General features: G+C 44.1%; 1 protein-coding gene across 1 annotated transcript; it reads right to left on the bottom strand.

Annotated features, from left to right (window-relative positions):
• Positions 1 to 657: 657 nt before the first annotated feature.
• On the bottom strand, positions 658 to 27,564 carry LOC133378261 (acyl-CoA (8-3)-desaturase-like). Its single transcript, XM_061613064.1, has 12 exons — positions 27,281 to 27,564; positions 18,882 to 18,992; positions 13,033 to 13,230; positions 11,439 to 11,540; positions 8,818 to 8,946; positions 7,270 to 7,327; positions 5,970 to 6,046; positions 5,292 to 5,389; positions 2,440 to 2,536; positions 2,196 to 2,275; positions 1,654 to 1,779; positions 658 to 1,215 (listed from the first exon to the last, which is right to left on the bottom strand). Exons 1-12 carry the CDS (start codon positions 27,500 to 27,502, stop codon positions 1,164 to 1,166), a joined length of 1,350 nt encoding a protein of 449 aa, XP_061469048.1. The 5' UTR covers positions 27,503 to 27,564; the 3' UTR covers positions 658 to 1,163.
• Positions 27,565 to 27,999: the final 435 nt, after the last annotated feature.

The raw sequence follows: 27,999 nt of genomic DNA, 5'->3' as shown, positions 1-27,999 counted from the left end.
ATGTCAGGTGTGGCTTTGTGTAGACCTAGTTTCCCTGCAGCATGTCTTTGACTGACCTCCTTGGCAATTGATCCCAGACCTCCACTGACCTCGCTTCTGGACTTCTGACTCGGCAAGTACGCTTCGGATAGGCCTGGCAGATTTACAACCTGACTGCTGGCTAAGGACTTTCCTTCCCTGCCAAAGACCCAGGAATTTCCAGCCCCCCCGACACTGGTGATGCAGTGTAGAGCTGACAATACTGATATTTTCTTCAAAATATTAATATTATCTATATTTTTAGGTGATTTCTTTTTAAAAAATCCACTTAGATTTTTTAGGGGGGGAAATTGGGAACCAGGCATGGAGAGATGTTACTTCAAAATTCTCTCCACAAACATTGAGAATATGAGAAAGAATGATAAAATCCAATGGCAATTCCCATGGCTTGTTACAAGGAGTAAAGGACGTTTCGTTGGGGAGAAAGGGAGAAAAGAAGGGAGGGCTGTAGTAAACTGTGAAAGGGGGAGAACAGAGCAGTTGGAAGTTGCTAGATAAACCACAGGAAACAAAATGGAATTCATGGGAGAGTTAGCGGGTGGACAAAGGGGAAGAGCTGAAAGTGAAGATTCATCCACCCACTAAAACCTATCGAAGTGAACCATCTGCAAAGACGTGTAGGACGGAGTGGAGCCATATTGTTCTAAACTTTTTATATTATCAACGGATTGGGTTAGTTCGGATTTACAGGGAAAAAACTGTGTGATAGCTTGTATTTGCCAGTAACATCATGTGAACCATGCGGATTAAAAAGAGATGTGAGTAGCACCAAGAACTAAATCACCGTGTAGATGAGCTCCATAAGAAGGAAGCCTCTTTTGTTCCTTTTCATTCCCTAGTATGAATAGAAAGTGGTGAGTCTCCAGAGAAGCTGCGCTTTTCAACACTGAACATCTTTCTAGTTCTTTCTCTACCTCTCTCTAGTTCAGCTCTAGCTCTGCCTCACATTCCTAAAGCCCAGGTATTAGTAACTCAAGATGCCTGTGCAAGAAAAGGAGAAACAGTGGCTCGGAGTTCATCATTAGGATTGTCCTTTCCCTAACTTCATGGTTACGCTCATCCTTTCCCATCAAATCCACTTGTGCTTGGTGTGAAGCGATTTCTTCCCAAAGTCCTTACTCTTCTTACACATGGAGATAAGCATCCAGCCAGTGCTCCCCTGACTCCTTCAGTGTGCTGCGAAAAAGAAAAGGGCAGTACATTTTCACAATGGTTGTCTCTTCCATTCATTGTTAACAGGGCCGGCACCAGACTGCAGACGGCCCTTGAGCACCAGATTGCAGTGGGCCCTTGCAGGTGGCCTTAAATAGGCCTGGCTGTCCTTCTCCTGCCATCTTGGATGATGGTAAGCATGAGTGTGCAGTGTGTTGATGTGGCAGTGTGGTGATGTGGGAAGTGGCATGGCCAGCCTGCAGTGCTGGCGGGGTATGTGTGTTGCCTGGGAAGATGGCTCCTGTTTTGCGACCCACACCAGCATCGGGTCGCAGGGCATACACTCCGCAGCTAGCTCGAATCACAGAGTGGGAGCTACACCAACTCAGCCACAGGGGCCTTCGGCCAGTGCTCAGCCTGGCTGCCCACTGGTGCCCAGTCTAACTGTTGCTTGATACTTACTGCAATATGTCTGCAAAGGCCGTGAGCAGGGACTTGCATTGGTACTTAACGCCATGCTTAGCACAGAGAGATTTCACCAGAGGAGCCACCTTCCAATAATTGTGTCGAGGCATTGTTGGGAAAAGACTGTAGAAAGGGAACAAAAATGGTGTCAAGTGGAGACAGCAGTGAGGTGTGGTGGTTAGAGACTTGGACTAGAGCCTGGGATACCAAGGTCCAAATCCCCACTCAGCTATGCACCTCACTTGGGTGAGATAGACCAGTCTCAGTCCTTCAGCGTAACTATGTCACAGGTACACCACCTTGAGCTCCTTGGCAGAAAGGTGGGATATAAATGTAATCAGTCAGTCAGTCAGTCAGTTAATCAATCATTCACAGAGCCTTCAATGAGCCAGAATCATCCCATGACTGTGGAAGGTCCCTGACCCTTTACCACCCAATCTGAGTGTGGCCTGTCATTTCGATGAAGACTTGACCAAGACACATTCATACTGTAAACAATATTCTGTCCCACCTTCTCCCTCCACGTATCTCATACTCACTGATGCTCAATCTGGAAGTTCAGGTGCCCTGTGAACCAGTCATTGAACAGGGACTGATCCACATCACAAGTTGCGGCAAGCTAAGTGAGAAAGAGAAATATGCTGAATTTCAGTCATTTCCTTCCCTGCCATCATGCTGTATTTCCTACAGCATTATTTTTAAGCTTGAATGAATGAACAAATAAATGAATTTATTAGATGAAAGGAAATTATTGCTTCTTGGCAGAAGTAGATGTTAATTTACCTGAGCAGACACCCAGTCCAAATTCTTATCATAATCAATATTCATTGGAATGTGGCTCATCTGCGAGGTCCAGAGAAACCAATTGCTTTCTAGGAACCTAGGTAAACAAAACACAATAATAGTCACCATCCAATCAGAGATGGGCAGATACCCCCTAACACAATATGAAAAGGGTTAATTCTTTTAAGGCAAGTGTTTGGACTTCTCCCATTCCCTTTCTGCTACTCTTCTAGTAGGAATTAAGGGGGTGGGGGAGTAAGAGGAAGGGCTGCTCCATGTTCTATTATTAAGCTCAACAACCTTACCTATGGGACATTTCCAATGCCGAGATCTCTGGGAGTTGTAGTTTTACCAAGGCTATGGGCCTGGAAGCCCTGTGACACTACAATTCCCAGGGATATTTGCACTGCAAATTCCTTTTATTTAGGTTTTCAGTCTCAAGGAAGCGCAGCGGATCCCTTCATGCCTTCTGTCATTGCTGATGAAAGGGGAGGTGTTAGGGAAAGGAAAAGGAAAAGCTGGACATCTCAGAATGGGGTCAAGGTTATTTATGAGCCTTGCCAACATTCAAAGAGATTTTGGCTGAGATCATAACAACAGCTGAGCTGTCAGTCCCTGAGGAAACCGTGGAGCCAGTGAAGTGGGAAGTTTCCTTCTTGGAGGGTTTGGTAACAGTGCCTAAGGCTTCTGTATGTGTAAATAGTTGCTACTTTTCTGTTTTATCTACTCATTTTTAATTGACCTCTTATCTGTGAAAGATTCAACATCCTCCCGTTTCATGCAAAAATCAATTAAGCATAGAGATATTGAATGAAGGCAGTCATTAGCTGACAAATGCATTAAGGCTGTCAGACAGATATAATGAGGTCACAGGACGCCCTGTGAGGCATGTACCTTCCTCAGGTACCTTGAGGAAGGCTTTCCATTGTATCTTGTGCTTCTTGAAAAATGGAAATGGACTGCCTTCAAGTCGATTCCGACTTATGGCGACCCTATGAATAGGGTTTTTGTGGTAAGCAGTATTCAGAGGGGTTTACCATTGCCTTCCTCTGAGGCTGAGAGGCCCAAGGTCACCCAGTAAGCTTCATGGCTGTGTGGGGATTCGAACCCTGATCTCGCAGGTTGTAGTCCAACACTCTAACCACTACGCCACACTGGCTCTTTTGTGCCTCTAAAAATTTGTAATGCCATAAGGCAGAATGTCTGCATTCAATGCACAAAAAGGTTCTGCAGTTCCGCTGGCAATTAAGTGTAGAAATCATATTAATATTTAAAATATACATAGCAGACGTACACCTGATCACTGATTACCTATCAGTTTCCGTCTTCGCTGACTTATCCTGTATGGCTGATTTTGGCAAAGGGTTTCAAAATATGTCGAGGTCCTAATTCCTGATAACAGTTTAGAAGCCACTAGATGAAAAGCAATTTAGACTAATCCATAGGCAAATCTCAGAAAAGGCCCTGAGGAATTTCTTGTTGAACACTGAATATATGGAAGTTAGGGCTATGAACACACTAGTTGCCAGAACAAAGCATTTCTGTTAGCCACACCTGGAGGGGGAACAGGTTGATTTGCCAATCAGTTGCAAAATCTCTTTGAAGCTGAATTTTTAAAAAATGCACTCAAGCTGCTCCCACCAGGTTTTACAGTAAAAAAGGGCAGATTTGACTAGTGTCATGTGCCCCCGTTTTCAGAAGAGACAGGTGGAGATGCACTGGAACCGGCAGAGCAGTGAGTGTGTTTCTACCATATTAGATAGCTTTTAAACACCATCCTCATCCCTTCGTCTTCTGGCTGTCCCCAATTCTTTGTGTGATCCCTCTTCCCTATCACTACCTACATTTCTCTGGTTCCATTGGCAAGCCTTGGTATGTCAGTCCCCGTCAACTCAGGGCTGCATCAGGGTAAAACAGGATAGATAATAGCAGAGGCATGGTTACTCTCTTTTGCTCAGTCTGCAGTTCTGACACCTTTACTATGACTGTTTTATTTTACCCCTCCCTCCCAACCATTCCTCTTTTCTTTGGCCTATGCCCTGGGATTACCTTTGGTTTACCATTCCCTTCTATGCTACCTCTTCATCTCCCCCACCCGCTGCCACCGCTCCTCCATGTGATGTCCATTACATTGCTTAGGTATTGATGTTCTCCCTTCTTATAGGCTGAAGAATCCCCTCTGCCATTCAAAAGCTCATGTTGTCTCTTGACAAGTTACTCCAGGAAACATGCCAACCAAAATTAGGGAATATCCAATGTTGTGTAAGTGGACTTCCCTTTTCCCTATCTGCTGTGTGCCCCCAAAACTGCTGTGGAATGACCCCCAACACTCCAGAACAGACTTGGGGCTGGATATGAGTGAGGTGGCAGCTGGGAGGGGGAATTCATTCCACAAATGGTGTCTGTTCTGCTGGCGAAGGGACATTGTTGGATAACACTCATGTATTTTGGACTGCTGACTCCAGAGGGTTCTGTTAGTAGTAAAGAAGCCCTTTATGTCAGGAAACAATTTTTTTGTTTCTTATTATATATGGATACTTAATTTTTGAGACTTTTAAGAAAAGCACCAGTTGATAAATATTAGTTAATTTGGACACTGCTGTAATTCATCTCCATTTTTCATTCTTGCACTATCTAAATACAGACTAAAAAATGAAGGAACAGTCTCTCTTGTTGTGATTCATGGGGAACCTTCTTGGGCTGTTTCTCTAGACCAGGTGAGATCACCATCAGGATGAAATTGCTCAGGTTGGTGTGATCATCTGAGATGTAAAGAAGCCACTTTGTGCATGCAGAGTGCCCCCCCCAATCTTTAAGCAGCTCTGAAGAGACATTTGCACAACAACTATTACCTGGCCAGCCAGTAGTATGCCATGAAACTCTTAAATCCCATTAAAGGAACATACATGAGACAGACACGGATGTTGTAGATCACAGTAAGAGTGAGTTCCTGCCAAAGAAAACTGTGTTAGGGCAATAAAAAGAATGGGAATCTGCTGCCTTTGTTAGTTTCAAATGAACAAATCTGCTCTCTGGAGCAATTAGGATGACTACAATGGCCACAATGCCATATGACCCAGAACAATGTTTGTATGCATGGAAACTCACAGAAAACTGTATCATGCCAAGAAGAACAGTTTGCATCTGTTGTTTCTAAGTCCTGTTATGAGGTTTCCTCCTCTTATGGCAAAAGATCTAAACATGGAGGTGTGCCCAAGAATTGGTTGTGGGAGGTGGGTAGGAGAATAGGGTAAGCTAGAATTTATACAGGTTTTTTTCCCCCAAAACGCTGTTATGCCAATCCATAAATGTTCACTGCACTTGGTAACAACAGGGATAGTACATAGTAACCCAATGCAAGAGCTTCTCCATTTTGCATTATGTGACATAGGAGTAACAGAATATTACATTTCTGTAATGCAACTCTAGTGACTAGCTGTGGGCTAGATGATACAGGAAAAATCTGCACTTCACCCTTACATGCTTATCCACGGGGAAACATTGCAACTACATATTCACAGATTACTCACCAACCATTTTTTCCTCGTAAGTGCAAAGCGTATTATAATCAGCTGCACAAAAACAACGAAAGTAATCGGTGCTAAGACTGGATGAGAAAGGAAAGCAAACATACAACAAAGATGAGTATTTTCCTTCAGTTGTAATAACCAACGAAATTCAAATCAAGTTACTCAGATATCTCTGAAGTTTCCCCTCATCTCCCAAATAAATCTTGCAAAAGCCTTCATACTGATACGGGATTGAGGTTGGGCAAACCAGGGCCTTATGTTAAGTAGATAACCTGGCACAGAAAGGGCCTTGCATAACGAAATAGTTGGCCTAGTTCAGGTGATTTTTTTGCTATAGGAGTAATAGCTAATCTGAAAGATGATCACAAGGGCGCATGTCTTCCTTCCTCCCCTGGCTGGAGATGATGTCATCAAAGAGTGTGTGAGAAAGAGAACAAAAAAGTTTTTGATCTGGAGCTGGAAAGAACCAGAAAGGTTTGACTTGCTCTGTGGAGTTGGTGATCCCCCTAGAAACCTAATGTCTGTTGGAGTGTTAATGCTGTGGGTCACCCATTTTACACTAAGCCTGCATAATATATAAATAAACCTTGTATCACAGAAATGCCACCAGCCTCCATTGACTTTCATTCTGAGGAAAGCAAACCCAAGGTATGAGCTGAGACTAGGGATTGGGGGAGAAATTTGATTCAGTTCACATTTAAAGCTGAATTTATCACATTTGCGTTTTCCAAAATAACAGGAGAACCGAAACAGCCATCCTTCAAAATTCACACTAATCCGATTTTGCGATGCAGTTCTCCAGCCAAGCAATGTTTATAAAAATGCATATCTTATGGGAAAGTATGCACAAAATGAATATATTAGTGAAAATAAGATACAAAAATTCATTGTGGTAGGAGAAACAGCTTACAAAAATGTGTTAAGAGAAATTCGCACCGGAATGCTGAAGAATTTTCATGAGTTTTTTTTTTTAAATCTACAAATGGCTGCAGAAACCTGGAGAACTGAATTTCAGATGGAAAAATGAGAAACTGAGAGAACTGAAACCGCTAGATTGTTCTATCCCTACCGGGGACCCCTTGAAATATCTCACTTTTCAGAAACGGGGGTCCATGTAACACTACTATAGATAGCATTACATCTGACCATCCATCTGTCCATCCCGTATTTTTTTATCAAGACTGTTGAACCATTGATCCCTCCTGCTATTGTCCTAATCTCCTAAGAGGCATGGCCTTAGAGATGGTGGCAAACAACAGCTAGACTGAAGTTCCTGTGCAAAACAGGCAGAGAGACTTACAGATGAAGTATTTGTGCTGGTGCTGGTAAGGCATGTATTTCTTTTTCTTCTTCCCAAGCTGCAAACAGAAAGCAGAAGCCCAATGGTTAAACTTAGGGCTAATAAGTACTAGCTTCGCTGTCTTTTTCTTAATGGACACATTTTCCTTAAAGAATTCGGTTTTGGGAAGGAGCCTATGACATATGTTAGTAACAGGAATACAGCATCAATCGTTGCATTTGCATATAGGTTAAAACCAAACCTTGGGTTAATGGAAACACACAGACCTCCAGGGAGAAGACTGCAACTTCTTTACTCCTCCCCTGGTCCATTAAGCTCAATGGAGTAGCTAAGCCATGGTTTGGCTGAGTGTGTCATCTGAACTCAGCTTGTGGTCAGGCTCTCTCCTCCATAACTGAGCTGTAGCCAAAAATAAGCTTTGGCTTAGCTACTTTGCCACACTGAGCTGAAAGGACCAGGGAGGACCAAACTGAGTGTGAGCTCTAGTACAGAAATTGGCATGGTCCTAGTAAGCCATTGTTTGGCTTACTGATGTGCAAACCAGGCCATTATCTCAGGCACCAGTAAATATGTTAGTTACGTTATTGTTAGCAGGGTGAAGGCTCACCTTTTCAGTCACGGCTCTTCTCCACTACCAGCCTGACTGTGTTAGAGCAGGCAGACATATGTGTGCTTGTCCAGCTACTCATGATCAGGAAAGGCACAAGTAAGAATTAAGAACCAATCAATAACCAGTCTATCAGCAGCAAGCCTTGCAGTAAATGAAGTAGGAAAGCTATATCGTAAAGAGTAGGGCTGTGCACAGCCCCCTCCCCATCCTGTATCTCACATCTGGGGAGCATCAGGTCAACCTGCCCTGGGTTGATCTCGACCTCCATCTTGCCCTTCCCTGGATCTGGACTCAAATAAATTCCAGGGTGGGACTAATGTTTAATTAAGGTCTTAAAACACTAATTAAACATGTAGCTGGGAGAGGGGCAGGCGAGGCATCACAGTACCCTGCAGAATTGACCCCCCCTGTTCAACATCTGTTGAACTTAGGGATCAAACTGGTGTGGCTGATTCTCTGTGTGGGTGATTCCTAAAGGAAAGCTGCTTGTGGAGCATCACTAGCACCCGGTGGAATTGACCCCTCTGTTGAATAGCTGTTGAACAGTGGGGAGGGAGGTGTCAGGCAGGCGGGAAGCTTCTTCCAGAATATGCAGCTGCCAGTTATTTGTGGGGTTTTCCTGGCCTGCCTGTCTCTCCCCCTTTCTGATGCCACACTCCCTGACTGCCATGGATTGCTCTGGGAGATCCAATCCAAGGTGTAGCGATCCATGGCTGTCTGAATCTGGCTTGGCCAATGGCCGAGTCCCTCTGAGTAGACCCAATTTGGCTTGGGCCTCAGGCCTTAGCTGAATCTGGGGCATAGCCCTAGTAAAGAGAATACCTAGGTTGCTCTCCCTCGCACTTTTGCAGGTTGTTCACTGGGGGTATATGGAGTCCTTTTACATACAGTGTCAGTTATTTATGACATGAGTCTTCATAGACTTCACATGCACTCACCTCTTCAGAGAGGTTCTTCCCCAGGCTGAACAAGAGTGGGTGCATGTTGAGATCTGGGTCCTTGCGGAAGCAGTTGGGTTTGGCATGATGTTGATTATGCATGTGCTTCCACCAACTTGGTGGTCCTCCCTGCATGTATAATAAAAAGACCCCCCCCATAGTCTTCATTATTCATGGCAAAAACTACATCATGTGCTTATTCCTGACATACAAATTGACAAAAATGTCCAAAATGATAACGGTGAGAAACCAGTAGGAAACCCTGTCAGTCTCACAGGACACTCTGCTGCTCACCTGAGAGCCACAATTATTCAACGAAGTATTCAGTGAGAGATTCCAGCATGAAGATGCTGAACAAGAATTTATCAGGATGTTTGATTCTACTGCTTTAGGGCTTTATCAAGACCAACAATTTTGTCTTATATATAGGTGTTAAATTAATATAGGAAGGTAGAGGAGTTTGTGCTGCCACCAAGTACTGCTGTGGAGATCTGTCACTATGATTATATTGAATACATTTGATTGTTGCATGCATATAGATGTCAGAGGTGATACCTCACAGGATTTTGTTGTTATGTGCCTTCAAGTCAATTATGACTTACAGCGACCCTATGAATCAGTGACCTCCAATAGCATCTGTTATAAACCACCCTGTTCAGATCTTGTAAGTTCAGGTCTATGGTTTCCTTTATGGAATCAATCCATCTCTTGTTTGGTCTTCCTCTTTTTCTAATCCCTTCTGTTTTTCCCACCATTATTGTCTTTTCTAGTGAATCATGTCTCGTCATTATGTGTCCAAAGTATGATAACCTCAGTTTCATCATTTTAGCTGCTAATGATAGTTCTGGTTTAATTTGTTCCAACACTCAATTATTTGTCTTTTTTGCAGTCCATGTTATCTGCAAGTCTCTCCTCCAACATCACATTTCAAATGAGCTGATTTTTCTCTTATCCGCTTTTGTCACTGTCCAGCTTTCACATCCATACATGGAGATGGGGAATACCATGGTCTGAATGATCCTGACTTTAGTTCAGTGATACATCTTTGCATCTGAGGTCTTTTTCTAGTTCTCTCATAGCTGCCCTCCCCAGTCCCAGCCTTCTTCTGATTTCTTGACTATTGTCTCAATTTTGGTTGACGACTGTACCAAGGTATTGATAATCCTTGACCAGTTCAATGTCCTTGTTGTCAACTTTAAAGTTACATAAATCTTCTGTTGTCATTACTTAGTCTTCTTGATGTTCAGCTGTAGTCCTGCTTTTGTGTGTTTTTCTTTAACTTTCATCAGCATTCATTTCAAATCATTACTGGTTTCTGCTAGTAGTATGGTATCATCTGCATATCTTAAATTATTGATATTTCTCCCTCCAATTTTCACACCTCCATCTTGGTCCAATTCCGCTTTCCATATGATATGTTCTGCGTATAGATTAAACAAGTAGAATGATAAAATACACCCCTGTCTCACACCCTTTCCGATTGGGAACCAGTCAGTTTCTCCATATTCTGTCCTTACAGTAGCCTCTTGTCCAGAGTATAGGTTGTGCATCAAGACAATCAGATGCTGTGGCATCCCCATTTCTTTTAAAGCATTCCATAGTTTTTCATGATCTACAGAATCAAAGGCTTTGCTGTAAGGTATAAACACATATATACACATATGCCAATTGAAGATAACACTGCATGCACATGCCACATCAGATTGGGTTAATCTTTAAGGTGCCACTATCCTCTTTGTTAGTTTCATTCCTGCATGTATAAATGTGTTTCTGACCAGGAACCTGGAAGGTGTTTTAAGGTGGGAGGGCTGAAGGCAATCTAATATTAAAATGAATATGAAGTTCAAAAAGAATTCCAACTGTACCGAAGACATACCTTGTGAATATTATGGAACAGTTTTCGGGGTATAGTTTGACCCCAATGAGATTTCCATTGCTAAGGTGGAGTTATTTTTCATCTCCAGAAACCATTTTGTTTGGTGGGTGTCAGCACAAGTGCGCTTGACAATACCCAAACGTTCAGAGTCAGAAAACACTTATTTAGAGGAGGCAGAATTTTTCTGAGCAGCAAATGCTTTTTTGTGTTTTTTTGTTTCTAGAAGGGAAATGTAAGTGGTAAAGCTAAAATTCCAGGATGTTGTAAGGCTGACAGTTTGTGACAATGACCTATAAGGACTACCCTGTAGGTCTACATTTGTGCAAATTGCAGAACAAAAAGTGCACCTGGATGGGGAATTGACCCCAAGAATCAAGATGGTGGTTAAATTAAATAAACAGAATAGTCCCACAACCTTTGCAAGTCCTGCTACACCACTACTTAAGTACTGCTGCTGCTATTTAATTTTTAGCAGCAGCAGCAGCAGCACACTATCCATGCCCCGGAGATCATCCTTGCACCAAGAGATTGCAAAGAGGACAGTGCTGTAGGAAAGTCATCCTCAGCATCCCCATTTTATTTGTGCATTTCTATCTATTGTTTAACACAAGGTCGTGCATATAAAGATTCCAAGCCATCTCCCATTGAGGCTCTGACAAGATCCAGACCCGCTTAGTTTCAAAAAGGTTGCTACATTTAACTGGGAAAACAACAACCAGTACCTATCTCAATACTGGACTCTTACCTTAAGTACTCCTGCCACAAAGAGGTGAGATAATCTATTCCACTTGGGCTTCTGAAAGACTGAAACATGCCCAAGATCATGCTGAAGAAATCCATACTGGATCTGGAAGGCAAAAAGCAACATGACAATTTGATATGATATTTTCTACAGATGGGTTAATGAGAACTTGTGGCTCACTCTATGAACTGTTTCAGCAGAATTTGGGAAAAGCAACATTAGCAATCCTACGCACAGCCTTACTGTCTGGTTCCTGAAATGTTTGCAGACAAAGTTGTAAAGAATCACGGGTGCCTTCATCGAAAAAATGTCCAATTCCGATGAAGCTAGTAATATATGGAGGAATGCTATGTCTTTCTGTGTGGCCATGTCCTCCCTATGAGGCACCATAATAAAAAGGTTTGCCTCATGAATACTATTTATAAAAGTTCTAACACAACAGATCAATGAAATGGAAGCTTTTAAACATGACAGTAGCATCGAGGAAGCCACGTTCCATGGATCATCTCACAGGGATGGTGTAAACTTCAAAGGCCCACAACTATGAAGACAGGACCGGTGAAACAGATCATCACCATCACTTCCTATGCTACCCAGGCATCATCTTTATGACAAGGACCCATACAAATGGCTCTACCACATGTCACTGGCTGTTAAATGTTAACAGCAGTGCCGCAGAATGAATTCATAGAAAAGCCACTTGCACAGCACTACCATAACATTAAAGTGTGCCATCCTTGCACCAACAGATTGCAAAGAGGACAGTGCTATAGGAAAGTCTTCTTCAGCATCCCTTTCCAGTGAAGCAGTCTGATATTTCTCTGTTAACATTTGACTTCCTTGCCTATGGTTAGCTGAGGGTCAAATGAAGAAGAGGCTGATAAGGACCCTGATGGGAAGAACCATTTCGCACTCTGTTATATATGGGTTTCAAATAATGTCAAAGAATATGAATCATCTGAAGGAGTTGATGCACTGCCCAGCGTGTGTGCATAGTCTCTAAATGCTGCAACCATAAGGAAGCTGTCAATTTGTGAACATTCTTCATGCCAACATGGAAATGTGAACAATCACTCATATTTATTCACATCCTTTTGTCAGCTCCCATTAACTACATGTCTGATATGCTCTTTGTTCACATTCATTTGAGAAAGCATGGCTGAAGATGATGGCTAAAACAATTAGGGAAGGATGGGTGGCGTGGAAATGGGAAAAGGCTTGTTTTTCTGCTCCTTCTGCTGGAAATGTGTGTAAATTCTGTGTGGTCTGTAGAGTTATCCTAACAAGATTGATTTTCTCATGTGAATTTCCTTCCTGACATGGATCCCCTTGGAACGGATGTAACATTAATTTGTATGCAGAAGTCTCCAGGTTTAATCCCTGGCATTTCCAGATAAGAAAGATCTCATGTAGAAGGGATGTGAAAGTTCCTGTAGACAGACTTAGATAGATAGGCAGCAACATGTGTTGAAAGAGGCTGGGATTCCAGTAACTACACAGAATGCTTAGGGAGAATATGGCAAAGCAGTGAAGCAGTTAACAGGTCTAGAAGAGTCTAGATTGAATCCTGTTGCTTCCAATGATGTAGACACATTACCTGTGCAATGGTGAAAAATGCTACACTGACAAGGAAGGACATCCAGGATTTTCCAAAATACCAGATAAGAAGCCAGGATCCAATATCTGTCAGGAAAGCATGCAGAAACATGAAGGTGAAGAAGGGATAACTGGGCTTCAGTAGTCCCGTCCTCTTCACTGTCTTGTGCAGCTCACGAAAATCATGCACCAGCATTTCCTGTGAGAAGTCACAACAGTTAAGCTCCTTCTTCTCTGGGTACCTGTATATGATTCAAACTGACTCAGGAATTGCTGTCCGTTCTCTTTCCAGGGAGATCCCCATGATAATAAAGAGGCCTAGCCAGCTGGCTGGTTCTGCTTCAACAGGGTGACTTTGAGACATGAGGAACATGATTACCAGGGACATGTGAAAACTTCTCCCCAGCATCTGCAATGGGGCTGTTTTCCCCCTCTATTTTAATTAACTCCCCTCTAACTCTAGAGCAGATATTAACCCTTGGTATGAGGCAGTAGGGTAGCAGTGGAAAACCTCCACCCCACAAGCTGAATTAGGCCTGGCAGGGGTCCTAATGTAGCCCACAATGCCATTTCTCCCAAACCACCTGCCCTATACCTGGCATCATATATGATGCCAGGTGTGGGGCAGATAAAGACATGGCTCCCTATCGAAAGTGTGCATTGCAGGTGCTGCTGATCAGTTGACCTGCAAACCCCAGTGCTTTTACCTATGTAGTTTGATTTCAAAACCGCATGGGCAAAGTAAATGGGGTTTGCTGATGCATCCTGTTACTTTGCAGTTTGATTTCAAACCGCTCAGGTAAAGGAAAACGCTTCACTTGACATCATGGTGACATCAGATGATTGATAGATGGGTGGTTCTGCCTGTCTGCCAAAATGGTCTGCAGTTCTTAGGGGAAGTCTAGATCTGGCCTACCAGGTGGATCCAATTCCCCAGTCCTGCAGTAGAGCATTTCATCTTGGATCACATGAGCAGTTGCTCCCCACTCATGGCTCCTCCTGGCCCACACATCCAGTGATGTGCAGCCAGAGGAAGGCCTACCACAGTAACCATCTCCTGGGCTTCATGGGTGAGTGTGTCAGGCAGCTCCAAGAGAGCTCCTGTCCCTCGAGCCTCATGGCCTTGGGGAGCAAGTCTGAGTAAGCCCCCCTTTACCATCTTAATGATACTTCAGGGTGTTCCCCAAACTCAAGTCATTTTCTTTTCCCCTCACCCATGAATCTATTTAACAACTAGGGTTGCCAGGTCTCCGGTTTTCTGCCGGAGTCTCCAGCAAAAGGGGGCCGTCTCCGGCCTCCGGCCATAGTTCCTTTAAAAAGGCTAATCTCCGGCTTTTGAGCATGCCGCTCAGCCACGCATGCGTGATTGACACACGCATGCGTGAAGGCTGTGGCTGGCCGCCTTCCCGCCCCACCCTTTGTAATTGAGGGAGGGACTGCAGAGAGAGAGGAGGAGGAGTTGAGTTACCGCCGCGGCCCCCCCCTGTGCAGCAGAGCCTGGACGCTCCCGCCGGCCACAGAAGTGAGGGTGGTGAGTGGAGGCCGTAGCCGCGTGGCGCCGATGGGTGGGAGCGGCCGCGATGGGGCTGAGGAGTCTGTGCGTGCGGTCGTTCCGAATCCGGTTGGGGGAAGAAGGCCGCTGGTGGAAGGAGCCGGTTTGAGGCCGGGTCGTTTGTAGGCCGTCGCGCAGAGGGAGAGAGAGGGGGGGAGAGAGATTTGTCTTGAGTCTGCTATATTTAGTGAAGCTTGAGTCTCCTGTATTTAGTGAGCGGCCTGCCAGCCTCAGCCGGTTCCCCTACTCCAGAAAGGAGCAGCGTGGTGCCGATGGGCGGGAGCGGCTGCGATGGGGCTGAGGAGTCTGTGCGTGCGGTCATTCCAAATCCGGTTGGGGGAAGAAGGCCGCGGCGCTGGTGGAAGGAGCCGGTTTGAGGCCGGGTCGTTTGTAGGCCGTTGCGCAAAGGGAGAGAGGGGGAGAGAGAGAGAGATTTGTCTTGAGTCTGCTGTATTTAGTGAAGCTTGAGTCTGCTGTATTTAGTGAAGCGGCCGGCCATCCTTTCCGGAGCAGGGGAACTAGCTGAGGCTGGCAGGCCGCTCACTAAATACAGCAGACTCAAGACAAATCTCTCTCTGCCTCTCTCTCTCTCTCCCTCTGCGCGACAGCCTACAAACGACCCGGCCTCAAACCACCGGCTCCTTCTACCAGCGGCCTTCTTCCCGCAACCGGATTTGGAACGACCGCACACACAGACACCTCAGCCCCATCGCGGCCGCTCCCGCCCATCGACGCCACGCTGCTCCTTTCCGGAGCAGGGGAACCGGCTGAGGCTGGCAGGCCGCTCACTAAATACAGGAGACTCAAGCTTCACTAAGTATAGCAGACTCAAGACAAATCTCTCTCCCCCCCCCTCTCTCCCTCTGCGCGACGGCCTACAAACAACCTGGCCTCAAACCGGCTCCTTCCACCAGCGGCCTTCTTCCCGCAACCGGATTCAGAACGACTGCACGCACAGACTCCTCAGCCCCATCGCGGCTGCTCCCGCCCATCGGCGCCACGCTGCTCATTTCCGGAGCAGGGGAACCGGCTGAGGTTAGCAACCGCTGCCGAGACGGCGCCCATGCGGCATGGCAGCCTCAGAGCCAGTTCCCCTGCTGTGATAAATGAAGGTAAAAACAAATTGGACATTGTACTGATTTTAACTTAATAAAGATTAGCATTTTTTAAAAAATGGATGCTCATTCCCAGGTTCATAAGACATGGGTTTATGAAGTCTCAAATGACTGTTCAAACTGACCTACTGCAACATCTATTCCTGGGTTCAGAATTCTAAGTTTTAAAAAGCTACACTGTAAATTCACAATATTACTACGAAATGACAAGGTGAAGCAAGTGGTGACCAGAGAGGGTGCCTTCTTAGTTGTGACACCCTCTTTATAGATCTTCCTCTCCAGATAAGTTTGCTTGGTAGCCAATATTACATTTTCTTATTTTCCCAGGCCTTTTAATGTATAATGTTGTATTTTTTTAATATGATGATGACTGGTTCTTGTATTTTACTTTGTTTTTGTAATGCACTCATCTCCATTCTTAAAATTTGTTCAACCTTGGCAGGCAGAAATTCCATTTGGTAACAGCAAGCTTTTAAACCTCGCTGGGTTTCACAAAGCAAAAATCAAAATGGAAAGGTACAGTCAAGTAGCTTAACCAAATTTAAGAAATGTAGATATTAGATAATGGCTCCCTGTAAGCCTTTCCCATATTAAAATTCTTCGTAATATTTTAACCAGCAGGTTCCTTGCTGTTTGCTAAAACTGCTCATTAGGCCACAGCTGCTTTGAGAAGCTTTTACATTTAAGGCCCTGTCAACTAGAAGAGTGTTCATCAGTGCACAGATAAGCCTGGCCACAGTAGGAGATGACAGTTTTTTTCATGCCCCTCGAAATCTCTTAATTCCTGTCATTTTTTCTCCCCTCCTACAAAATCTCATTCTTGCAGGGGAAAAGACTTCATGCTGTAACTTGCTTAGCAAGTTCAGTTAATATCCATGACACTAAGAGAGTATTTGGATTAAAGGACTACAGCATACAGACGTTAGCAGAATTTTCCCACAGACTTAGGCTTTTAAATACCCCTTCCATCTCAGTATCTGTCCAAATTGATTAGGCTGTGGATTGAATCGTGGTATAGAATGAATGAATTTTTTTTGTAGTCTGTGGATCTTAATGCAAGATTCGGAGCTTACATTAGAAGATCTAATGATCTTCTGAAATGCAGATTACAAGCGAGAACACCCACCTGCCTGCTAAACAGCTAAAGGGATTATTGGAGACACCAATATGGGGAGCAGTAACATGGGTGCAGCAGTGTGCAGTCCTGGTGTTGTAACTCTGCTGCATTATTTGTTTGTAGTAACTTAATGCTACTGTAAAATTGGCACATTGATGCCTTTTGTGTAGGCATCTGCCACTCAACAATAGCAATGAGCAACCTATTAATATAGTTGTCCCCTCCCAAGGCTGGAACTGATCTGGAATGTAGTGGGGGCACTTTCTAAGGTGGAGGCCTCCTGGACTATAGTGCTTTCATGGGAGTCTCTTATGGGCTAGCAGATTAAAGCATGTATGTAGCAGCAGACATGGTTTGAATTGTGCCTTTTATTTGGGATAGTTGGTGCCATAAAACAGCTCTCTCATCCCTACAAACGTTACTTTTAGATAGTGCAGGCAAGAAGGCGTTATGTGCCTTCAAGTCGATTACGACTTTTGGCGACCCTATGAATCAGCAACCTCCAAGAGCATCTGTCATGAACCAACCTGTTCAGATCTTGTAAGTTCAGGTCTGTGGCTTCCTTTACGGAATCAATCCGTCTCTTGTTTGGTCTTCCTCTTTTTCTACTCCCTTCTGTTTTTCCCAGCATTGTTGTCTTTTCTAGTGAATCACGTCTTCTCATTATGTGCCCAAAGTATGATAACCTCAGTTTCATCATTTTAGCTTCTAGTGATAGTTCTGGTTTAATTTGTTTAACATCGCTGCAACCATATCTACTCAGAAGTAAGTCCTATTGAGTTCTATGGGGCTTAGTTCCTTAATAAGCATGTTGACAGTTGCTGCCTTCAGGGGCATCCATCTGTGCTCCCATCTAACATCTCTGCAACACTAAACTCCTTTCTTCCAATAATGGCCTGGCCTGAGGGCACGTAAAACCTTCTTGCCAGAAGCAAGTAAGCTAGATTAAATGTTCCCTAAAGGTGTTGAACTGTGACCTGGGAGACCAGGGTTTGAATCCCCACACAGCCATGAAGCTCACTGGGTGACCTTGGGCCAGTCACTGCCTCTCAGACTCAGAGGAAGGCAATAGTAAACCACCTCTGTCTGAATACTGCTTACCATGAAGACCCTATCTGGGATCAACTTGAAGGCAGTCCATTTCCATTTTGCATCACCCTAAGCTTGTGAGAAAGAATGACCTTGTCACTTCAGATGGACCTAGGAACACCCTATTTTAGGTAAGATTTCTATTTTAATCTCCGATCAGATATTTTTTTTTTGAATGGTATGCTCCAAGCAACTGCGGTTGATACAATGTATCATGTTTAATGATGTCACCAGGGCCCGCCCCGTGACGTCACTAGGGCCCGCCCCGTGACGTCACCAGGGCCCGCCCCGTGACGTCACCAGGGCCCGCCCCGTGACGTCACCAGGGCCCGCCCCGTGACGTCACCAGGGCCTGCCCCGTGATGTCACTAGGGCCCGCCCCCATTTTCTCAGGTTTTTGGATGGCTCCGACCTGGCAACCCTATTAACAACGGAGTGACTTTTGTTAGTGTCTCACCCACCCAGGGGTACATCTCCAAACCTGGCATTTTGTAGGGTGTGTGGGGACAAAATCCAGGGGCTGTAGGGCAATTTGAGTCTTCAAGGGGGGGGGAAATCCCACTCAGGCCCACGAGGGATCAAGACAGAGAGATCTCTAGCTTTACATAGCCAACCAGATCCCTCCACCCCTTACCACCCCTTACTGGCTGCCTACATCTTTTGTTACATCCTTCATGGTGGCTGGGCATAAAGCCATTCCTCTCCTCTCCTCTACCATGGCTAGGCAGAAGAGCACATTGGCCCTTGGATTATGCCTGACACAACAGTTGCGATTTTGTAAATTGCTTGCAATATTGACATTTTACAGCATTGTGGAGCTTAAGTGCTTAAATACTGAGATTAAATGCTCTTAAGGCCAACAAGGGGAATTCTTCAGCCTTGTTCTTCAGCATCTGCAATGTACCTTGGCTCCATTACGGCATGTTCCAATGGATTTACACACACACTACATCAAGGTAATTCTGGAGCAAACTCACATTTTTTGTCGGTTCACAGCTAGGTTGATCAGAAGCCAGCTCCCCAATTTGCAGCGAGCTCAAGTATTTCTTCACTAGATCCTCATCCTTGTGGAAAGCTGCGAAGGCATCCTAAGAAACACACAAAGAAATGGGATGAGAAAGGGAGATGCCCACAGTGCTGAAGTGGAACAAGAAATCAGGTCACTATGCTTTGGAAAGCAACAGATGAAACATTTGTGATTGGTCCAGGTTTAATTTCAAATGCAATGTGGCTAACCTGCAACCTACTGCCAGATTCAGCTCACCAGCCCATACAGCTTCATCTCAGAACCTCAGCACTATGGTGCTCAGTGCTGAGAGCAGGAGACAGAGTGCTGTGACTGCTCTTTAGAGAGTGAATGCTAGACAGCCGATAGAACTCTTTTATCTCTTGATCTCAGGGTTGCGTTGTGCAGTTCAAGCTGTGACTAGGAGATATAATCCATCTACTTGTTCTTTAGAGATCACTCTCTAAAGCACAGGCAGAGGTTTTTGTTAATTAAACAAAACTCCCAGTCTCAGCGCTGGGGATGGAAGGACCTGTCAATTTTGATTCTCTCAGTTTCTCATTTTTCCAATCTTAAGTTATCCACATTTCTGCAGCTATTTGTGCTTTTTTTTTTTAAAGTCATCCTGAAAATTCTTTAGCATTTTATTGCAAATTTCTCATCACACACACATTTTATGCAGTTTTGACTTTGTTGTTGTTGTTATGTGCCTTCAAGTCAACTACTACATATGGCGACCCTATGAATCAGTGACCTCCAAGAGCATCTGCCGTGAACCACCCTGTTCAGATCTTGTAAGTTCAGGTCTGTGGCTTCCTTTATGGAATCAATTCATCTCTTGTGTGGTCTTCCTCTTTTTCTACTCCCTTCTGTTTTTCCCATCATTATTGTCTTTTCTAGTGAATCATGTCTTCTCATTATGTGTCCAAAGTATTTAATATTCCATTGCAAGTAAAGTAATATATAAAACTTTAACTTTATATAACTTTATATAAGTTTAAAGTTGACAACGAGGACATTGAACTTGTAAAGGATTATCAATACCTTGGCACAGTCATTAACCAAAATGGAGACAATAGTCAAGAAATCAGAAGAAGGCTAGGACTGGGGAGGGCAGCTATGAGAGAACTAGAAAAAGTCCTCAAATGCAAAGATGTGTCACTGAACACTAAAGTCAGGATCATTTAGACCATGGTATTCCCCATCTCTGTGTATGGATGTGAAAGTTGGACAGTGACAAAAGCGGTTAAGACAAAAATGAGTTCATTTGAAATGTAGTGTTGAAGGAGAGCTTTGCGCATACCATGGACTGTGAAAAAGACAAATAATGGAGTGTTAGATTAAACCAGAACTATCACTAGAAGCTAAAATGACAAAACTGAGGTTATCATACTTTGGACACAAAACGAGAAGACATGATTCACTAGAAAATACAATAATGGTGGGAAAACCAGAAGGGAGTAGAAAAAGAGGAAGACCAAACGAGAGATAGATTGATTCTATAAAGGAAGCCACAGACCTGAACTTATAAGATCTGAACAGGATGCTTTATAACAGATGCTATTGGAGGCTGCTGATTCATAGGGTCACTATAAGTCATAATCGACTTGAAGGCACATAACTAACAACAACAACTTATATTTATATCTATAACTTGTCCTGCCTCCCAGAAGGAGCCCAGTAACTGCAGTAATCTAACTTAATTTTGAAGGATGGCTGTGATGCTCAGCGCTGACATCGGGAGATAAAGAGCTCTGCCTACTCTTTAAAGGCAGCATTTCTCCCCACCCCAGCACTCTGGAGGAAGGATCCTTCTTTGGAGAGTAAAAGGCAGTGTTTCATTCCAGCACTGAGGTGGAGAGAACTTTGTAATAGCCATCATCCTGCTTTAGGGGTAGACTCTGTGTCTGTGTGTGTGTGGGAGAGAGGACTGTTACTGTGCACCTACATGTGTGGTCAGTGTGTGCATTGTATGTGTGGTCTGTCAGTATTACGTGTGCTGGATGTATAATGAGCATGTGCACACATAGGCATATTTACATCAACCACACCCTCCACTTGCATGAGGCCCTTGGTGGTGTGGCTGACCATCAATACACCCCTTGAGCCAAAAAATGTTAGCCACCCCTTCATGTTCTAAGGCATGACTCCCGTCTCTGTGGGCTGCCTGAGACAAATGGTGGCAAAATAAGTTTGTGTGTGTGTGTTAGAAATTACAAAGTTTCATGGCTAACTGGTATTTGTGATGAAAAGAAAGAAAGTAGAATGAGAATGGCTAATGGCCAACCCTTTTGTTAGTTTTAATTTTAGTGGGTCAAGCTTTGATCTCTGTCCTCTGTTGGCCACGTGACTCAGACCATAGTTTCTTCTTCACCTGTACAGATTAGGGTGTGTCAGTGTGGGTTCTCCCGTTGCACATCATTCCCACTTCCATAAATACAACAAGGCACAATGTGCCAGTAAACCTTCAGATGTGGTTTAGTAGCACATCAGATGGTGCAGTGATTGCAGTATTGCTCCTTCACTCAAAAGTGGTGCTAGACTGGGTTCTCCCATGATACGTTTTTCCTTTTTAAACAGTATATTTTGTCACAAGGGCCCCTCCAGATGTCCTTTTTATTGTGCATTCATGATTATTTGTGTTCATGATGGTAACGGGGTAGTTACAATCCCACTTTCAATACTGTTTGCACCTGCAAATGTTTGTCAATGTTGCAGAATACCCTGCAACCCCCACCCCACAAAAGCCACCAGTCTGGAGGAACCTATACAGTAGGGCCCCGCTTCCCGGCGCTCCGCTTCCCGGCGCTCCTCTAATGCGGTGGCTTTCCTCCCCTCTTTTAAAGCCACTTTTACGGCATTTTGCGGCATTTTTGTGTCATTTTCGCTCAATGCGCCTCATTAAAGTCAATGGGGTTCTGTTTTATGGCGCTTTCCGCTTTACGGCGAGGGTCCAGAACAGAACCCGCCCTATAAGCGGGGCCCTACTGTATGTCAGTTCATACCAGTGAAACCAGCTCGAGGGCACAGCAGACTGGGAAACTTTTAGGCATGGCCAGAAGTTATGCTGAGGCATGTTTCTGTATGTAGCCATCAGTCTCATTCCCACATTCTCAGAAACCATAGAATATGTAAGCTCAGATTGAGAAGCAACAGAATATGTAATCCCAATACGTATTACAGCAAAGTAAATAAATGCTAATTTGCAATGTCTTAATATTACCCTCAGATCTGCTACCTGAGGCAGGCTGTCTTACTTTTGCAGCCTTTTAATAGTACCCCCTAAATCTCTAACCTTAGGTGGGCTGCGTCACTCAGCCTGGCATTGAATAACTCATTGGTACCTGCTGCAGCTGCCTCTGTGATCTGCAACAATAATAGGCGTGTAAGAACACAATTGATGTCAAAGGGCTTATGCACATGGGAGCATTACTTCGTACTAAAGCAGCTGCTTTTACCTCTGTTTTCTATTTGTATCGTCCATGCCAGCTGCAAACATGGTGTTTTCTATTCACACTGAGGGGAAGGATCAATCACGCAGTTTCCTACTGATCATGCCCTCTAATTTAACATTTCCACTCCCTCTGGTTACCTGGCAACTGAGCATGCTCAGTTTGTTCTACCAGTTAGTTTCATTCAAAACAACAACCCAGAAGTGCAATTATTGGTATTTTCATTGGTACAATACAGCTGAAATACAAATCTTGGTTTGAAGAGTGTTATGCGTTTGCACACAATTTAGGAGGAGAAGAAAAGAAAGGCATCATTTGCAGCAACATAAAAATGCCAGGAGAACGGGAGAGAGCAGCTGGAAGTTGCTCTTCAGCCCACAGGAAATGAAATGAATGAAGGGAGGAAAAGGGAGTGGGTATGGAGAGGGGAACATTTGACTTACACATCTGAAAGCATCAGAGCACAGCGTCTGCGAGCACCAGAGATATAGAGTGAAGATGTTTTATCCTTCTCTTTTCATACTATCAGGAAATTGGGTTAGTATGGATTTACAGGGGGAAAACTGCATGACAGCTTCTGTTTGGAAGTAACATCATGTCAATCATGCAAATTAAAAGGGAATGTGAGTAGCACCAAGTACACAGTAAACCACCATGTAGGTGAACCCTATGACTCTCAATTAATGTTACATTGCTGCTCAACTTAGTGTGTGGGTGTTAGACAGGTGGCATCTGCTTCCTAGCCAGGGATGGGGGGTGGGAGAAGTTGGGTTGGCTAATCCATTCAAAGAGAATATCATTAGGCTGAACGTGTAGGATGGCTCTGCCACAGTTTTCTGGATACAGGTGAGAGTGACTATGCGTAAACTTGAGAGTCTCATACCTCCTGTAAAAATGGCATTAAAAACCTGCAAACAAGGGCCATTACCATGTATTTATTTCTAATGACGCATGCAGGTGTGTACCTGTATGGGTGGAAGTGTTGATTGGTAGTGTGGAAGGTACCCTTGCAGGCATATAGAGAAATACATCTGAGATGTGGTACATGAACATGAATGATGATAGTCAGGCTTTAGACAAAGTCAGATAAGAAGTGGTAGCAACTCCCACACCCAAATATTGGATTAACGTAACCTAGATTTCTCTTTATAACCTGCTCTGAAGTGGTCTGAGATCTTATTTAGATTCAACATCTAATACTGCATGTTTATTCTTTAGTCTTCTGATTGATTGAGCCTAACTGCAGAAGTGTCTTTACAGTACAAAAGACGTAGCTGTTTAAAATGAGGAATGAGTAGGTACATTCTACAAACTCTGGCAAGGACATTACATCTTCAGTTTGCAAGATTATTGCTGATGAAATCATTAGATTGAGAATATGCAGGAAATCCAGTCAGCTGAAACAATACATTTGTCCATTCATCACCCAAACATTCAGCAGAATCAAGAATATACATTATTACTATTAATTTGTTTCTGTACTCCCATTAATATACGTAGCCTTACATTAGCAAAACCAGGATTGTTCTCTGCCCCAAGGACCTTACCATCTAGATTCTGACAAAGGGGGAAGTCAAAACAAGGAGACAAGAGGAAGTAGGATTAGGAATGCAAAATCATTTACAAATATATCTATATGGACATATAAAGAAATAGCCTGCCTGTAAGAGCTACACAGCCAAGTTCTAGGCATTTCACTTGAAAGTAAGACCCACTTAGTCCAGTAGGATTTACCACTGAAGACATGTGCAGAGGTTTGCAAATCTGTACCGTGAGATGATGCTCTAATTACATGGGGCCCAGTGGGGGCAGAGTCTAAGTTGCTGGCTACAGGGGGCATGATTTGACTAAAATTGGGGGCAAGTCACAGGATGGGGCATGTTGGTTTCATTAAGAGTCCCATCCTGTTTCTTCCCCAATAACTGAAGCACTGCAGCATGGTTGACTCGTTTTCTCTTTGAGTGGCTTGGTATTTCTCCATCTCTGTTGTGGTGCATTGGGGATTTCCTCACAAGAGATGGGAATTCTTGGACAAACTACAACAGGTTTTATGTATATTAGGGTGCAATCCTAATCAAAAGGAGTCCCTTTGAACTCAATATAGCTTACTTCTGAGTAGACATGTGTAGCACCTGTGGCACTCCAGATGATGGTGGACTCCAACTCCCATCAGCCCCAGCCAGTCTGGCCAGCGATCAGGTATGATGGAAGTCATCTGGAGGGTCACAGGTGTCTATACCTCTGGTGCATAGTATTGCACTGTGTCAATGTCAAGATCAGCCATTTAATTTGAATAGGTCTGTTAGCTTTGTGGGATCTAGAATGTTCATTTTGTTAGCAATATAACAATAAAATATTGATTCTTTATTTTGACAATTTCATAGCGGTTTCAGAAGAACATATAATGCCCAAAGCAAAATGTGCTCTGTGTGTAAACTTTAAATCACCAAGGTGAATTTATTTTTAAAAATATGCTTGAGATGATAAAACATAAATCATGACATCAACATTTATGCCACTCCTTAAGAGGGTTCAGCTGAAACAAATTCCAAGCCCAACATCCTTTTCTTAGACTACCCTCAGTCTCAGATGGTATTTTTTACAATTTAATTAATGTGTGAAACACCACACATTCAAATATTTCACTTCTTGCAAATATATTCTGAGAAGATAAGGCAATCTGTAGTGAAATACATGGTTGAGGCTGCCATCCTAAGCGTAGTTACCAGGCATTCTCAAACTAAACAATGAGAAGTGTGAAAACTAAAATTCCAAGAAATTTCAGTGAAGTTACTGAAACTTTCTTGGCTTTCCCCCAATATTACTCTGATCTTCTGGCTGAAACCTATAACATCAGATATAGCTTCTCTGAGGCCACATTTATGTGTGACAATTCTGCTTTTGAGTCAACATGATTTGACAAAGTCTTGAATCCTGCACACCATTGGGCTGCTTAAACCATCTGGAGGTCAATGGGATTTAAGGAGGCAAAGATGTACATGTGGAATTGTAACCAATTATTTGCCCTTTTCCATTCATGAAAGGGGATGCAGACTGTCGCTTCAGTCACCCATCCTCAAACAAGCCTTAATTTCCTCCTCCAGCAATCTGATTATTATGGGATGGTGTTTGCTGTCCCTTCAGGCCATTCTTCTAAATCATTCTTGTTGTTGTTGACTCCGGGGGCGGCTGCATGTGGGAATAGGGGATGGTGATCTGGGAGTGAGGAATTTTACATCTATTCCTTTGTCATGGACAGATCACCGCCTACTGAGGTTTAGACTCACACTGTTTTCTCCCCTCTGCAAGGGTGGAGGACCAATTGAGATGGTCCGCCCCCAGAGACTAATGAATCCTGAGGGTTTTCAAAGGGCTCTAGGGAGTTTTCCGACTGATAAAACTGACGATCCTGTCGAAACCCTGGTCAATCTGTGGAACACGGAAATGACTCGGGCAGTTGACGCGATCGCCCCGATGCGCCCTCTCCTATGCAGAGCTCAATTGGCTCCTTGGTTTACCTCGGAGCTAAGAGTGATGAACCGCTGCCTGGCCGCGATAATGGACTGGATGAGAGCCAATAAACTGAAGCTCAATCCTGACAAGACTGAGATGCTGTTGGTTGGGGGGCTCTCTGCCCAGATGGTTGATGTCCGACCTGCCCTAGATGGGGTTACACTCCCCCTAAAGGAGCAGGTCCATAGTATGGGGATTTTATTAGATCCGCTGCTGTCACTTGAGGCTCAGGTAGCCTCGGTGGCACGGAATGCATTCTACCAGCTCCGGCTGGTAGCCCAACTACGACCCTATCTGGACAGGGAGAATCTCGCCTCAGTTATCCATGCTATGGTAACCTCTAGATTGGACTACTGTAATGCACTCTACGTAGGGCTACCTTTGAAGACGGTTCGGAAACTTCAGCTAGTGCAGAATGCTGCGGCCAGAGTTCTTACTGGGACAAAGAAATTTGACCATATAACACCTGTTCTGGCCCAACTGCACTGGCTACCAATATGTTTCCGGGCCAAATTCAAAGTGTTGGTTCTTACCTATAAAGCCTTAAACGGCATCGGACCACAATACCTGGTGGAACGCCTCTCCCGCTATGTGCCTACCCGTTCGCTTCGCTTGACTTCAAAGGCTCTTCTCCGGGTCCCGACTCATAGGGAGGCCCGGAGAACGACAACTAGATCTAGGGCCTTCTCAGTGGTGGCCCCCAAATTATGGAATGCCCTCCCTGACGAGATACGCTTGGCACCTTCTTTGCTATCTGTTCGGCGCCAGGTAAAAACCTACCTCTTTGCCCAGGCATTTTAAATGGCATATTAAGTTTAAACTTTGTAATTGTAATGCTTATTTTAATCTTTTAATCTTGTACTTAATATGTTTTTATAACTGTATAATGAAATTCACACTTGCTCGTATTTTAAATGTGTTTTATCCTGTTGTACACCGCCCTGAGAGCTCAATGCTATAGGGCGGTCTAAAAATGTAATTGAATAAATAAATAAATAAATTAGATGTGGGGAACCTTTGGTCCTTCAGATGTTGCTGAACTACACTTCTCATCAGCCCCGCAAGCATGGCCAATGGCCAGGGATGACGGGAATTGTAATTCAGCAACATCTGGAGGGCCAAGGTTCCCCACACCTGTTCTAAATCAGGTCTCACACCTGTCCCACACTCACAGAAAATTGCCAACTGAACATAATGATCATATGAAGACCCTTGTTTTTTCCATCCCTGAATGGCACAGTGTCAGTGGTTCTCCAGAATGTCAGGCACATATATTTTCCAGGTCTGCTACCTAAGATCCTTGGAGATGGCAGGGATTGAACCTGGACCTTGTGCATGTAAGTTAGGTGTTCTCTCACTGGGTTATGGTTCTTCCTAACAGCTCTGGCCCCCACAATAATCTTACCGTGGCATCTTGTCCTGAATAGTGGCTGATGACGCGGGTTCCTCCAGGGTGCCGCCAATAGAAATGGCTGATATCATAGACCTTCCTGTTGATGACCAGCCATCTCTCTTCCTTGGAGTTCCCCTTGCCTGAGCGAAGTCCTATCTCCTCCCAGGTGAAAAGCTGTGGAGTGTCTTGGCAAGGTTCTGTTTTTCCCAGACTAGTGCCTGATTGTGGAGGCATTCTTATGGACAGCAGAGCACCAACTTTTCCAACTAACTACTCTGCTGTCACTTTATCCAGGTTGGAGCAACTGTGCCTTTCCATTCTGCTTCATGTGCAGAACAGGTTTATATACACTACTTACAGCAACCCACATGATCCTTTACATTCTGTTGCTCCAGGCATTCTCTTTCAAAATAGTTCCTTTTCTCCTGCTCCTCCCCTCTGCTTCATTTTTCCATAACTCTATAAGAGTCACTCTTGCACCTGCTCATACTTTACACCTACTAGACCTCAGAACTGGGTCAATGAGCATGTTATTTATGGGAATTTTTAATGAACCATTGAATACAGCTATGTAGAAAAACTATTTATCTTCCGATGTGATACATTGTGCAACAGTTATACCTGTATTCCAACAAGAACTATGTATTCATTACCATCCCCCATCACCCTCGGTTACTTCCAGAGTGGCATCAGCATCAAGCAACAGCATCAATAGAAGAGGGTTAGAGTGG

This window comes from Rhineura floridana, chromosome 2, assembly GCF_030035675.1.
Source record: "Rhineura floridana isolate rRhiFlo1 chromosome 2, rRhiFlo1.hap2, whole genome shotgun sequence".
NCBI classification, from domain to species: domain Eukaryota; kingdom Metazoa; phylum Chordata; class Lepidosauria; order Squamata; family Rhineuridae; genus Rhineura; species Rhineura floridana.
Note: the sequence above shows the minus strand (reverse complement) of the source record. Positions and strands in the feature narration are given on the sequence as shown.

Bases quoted from the DNA above. Each gene is read 5' to 3' on its own strand.
- LOC133378261 (XM_061613064.1), bottom strand. From the start codon at position 27,502: ATGCCTCCACAATCAGGCACTAGTCTGGGAAAAACAGAACCTTGCCAA. The intron at 11,541-13,032 runs GTAATGTGTCTA...TTTGCCTTCCAG, and splicing joins CATTTTTCACCATTGCACAG to ATCCAGTATGGATTTCTTCA. The intron at 2,276-2,439 runs GTAAATTAACAT...TTTCTCACTTAG, and splicing joins TGGACTGGGTGTCTGCTCAG to CTTGCCGCAACTTGTGATGT.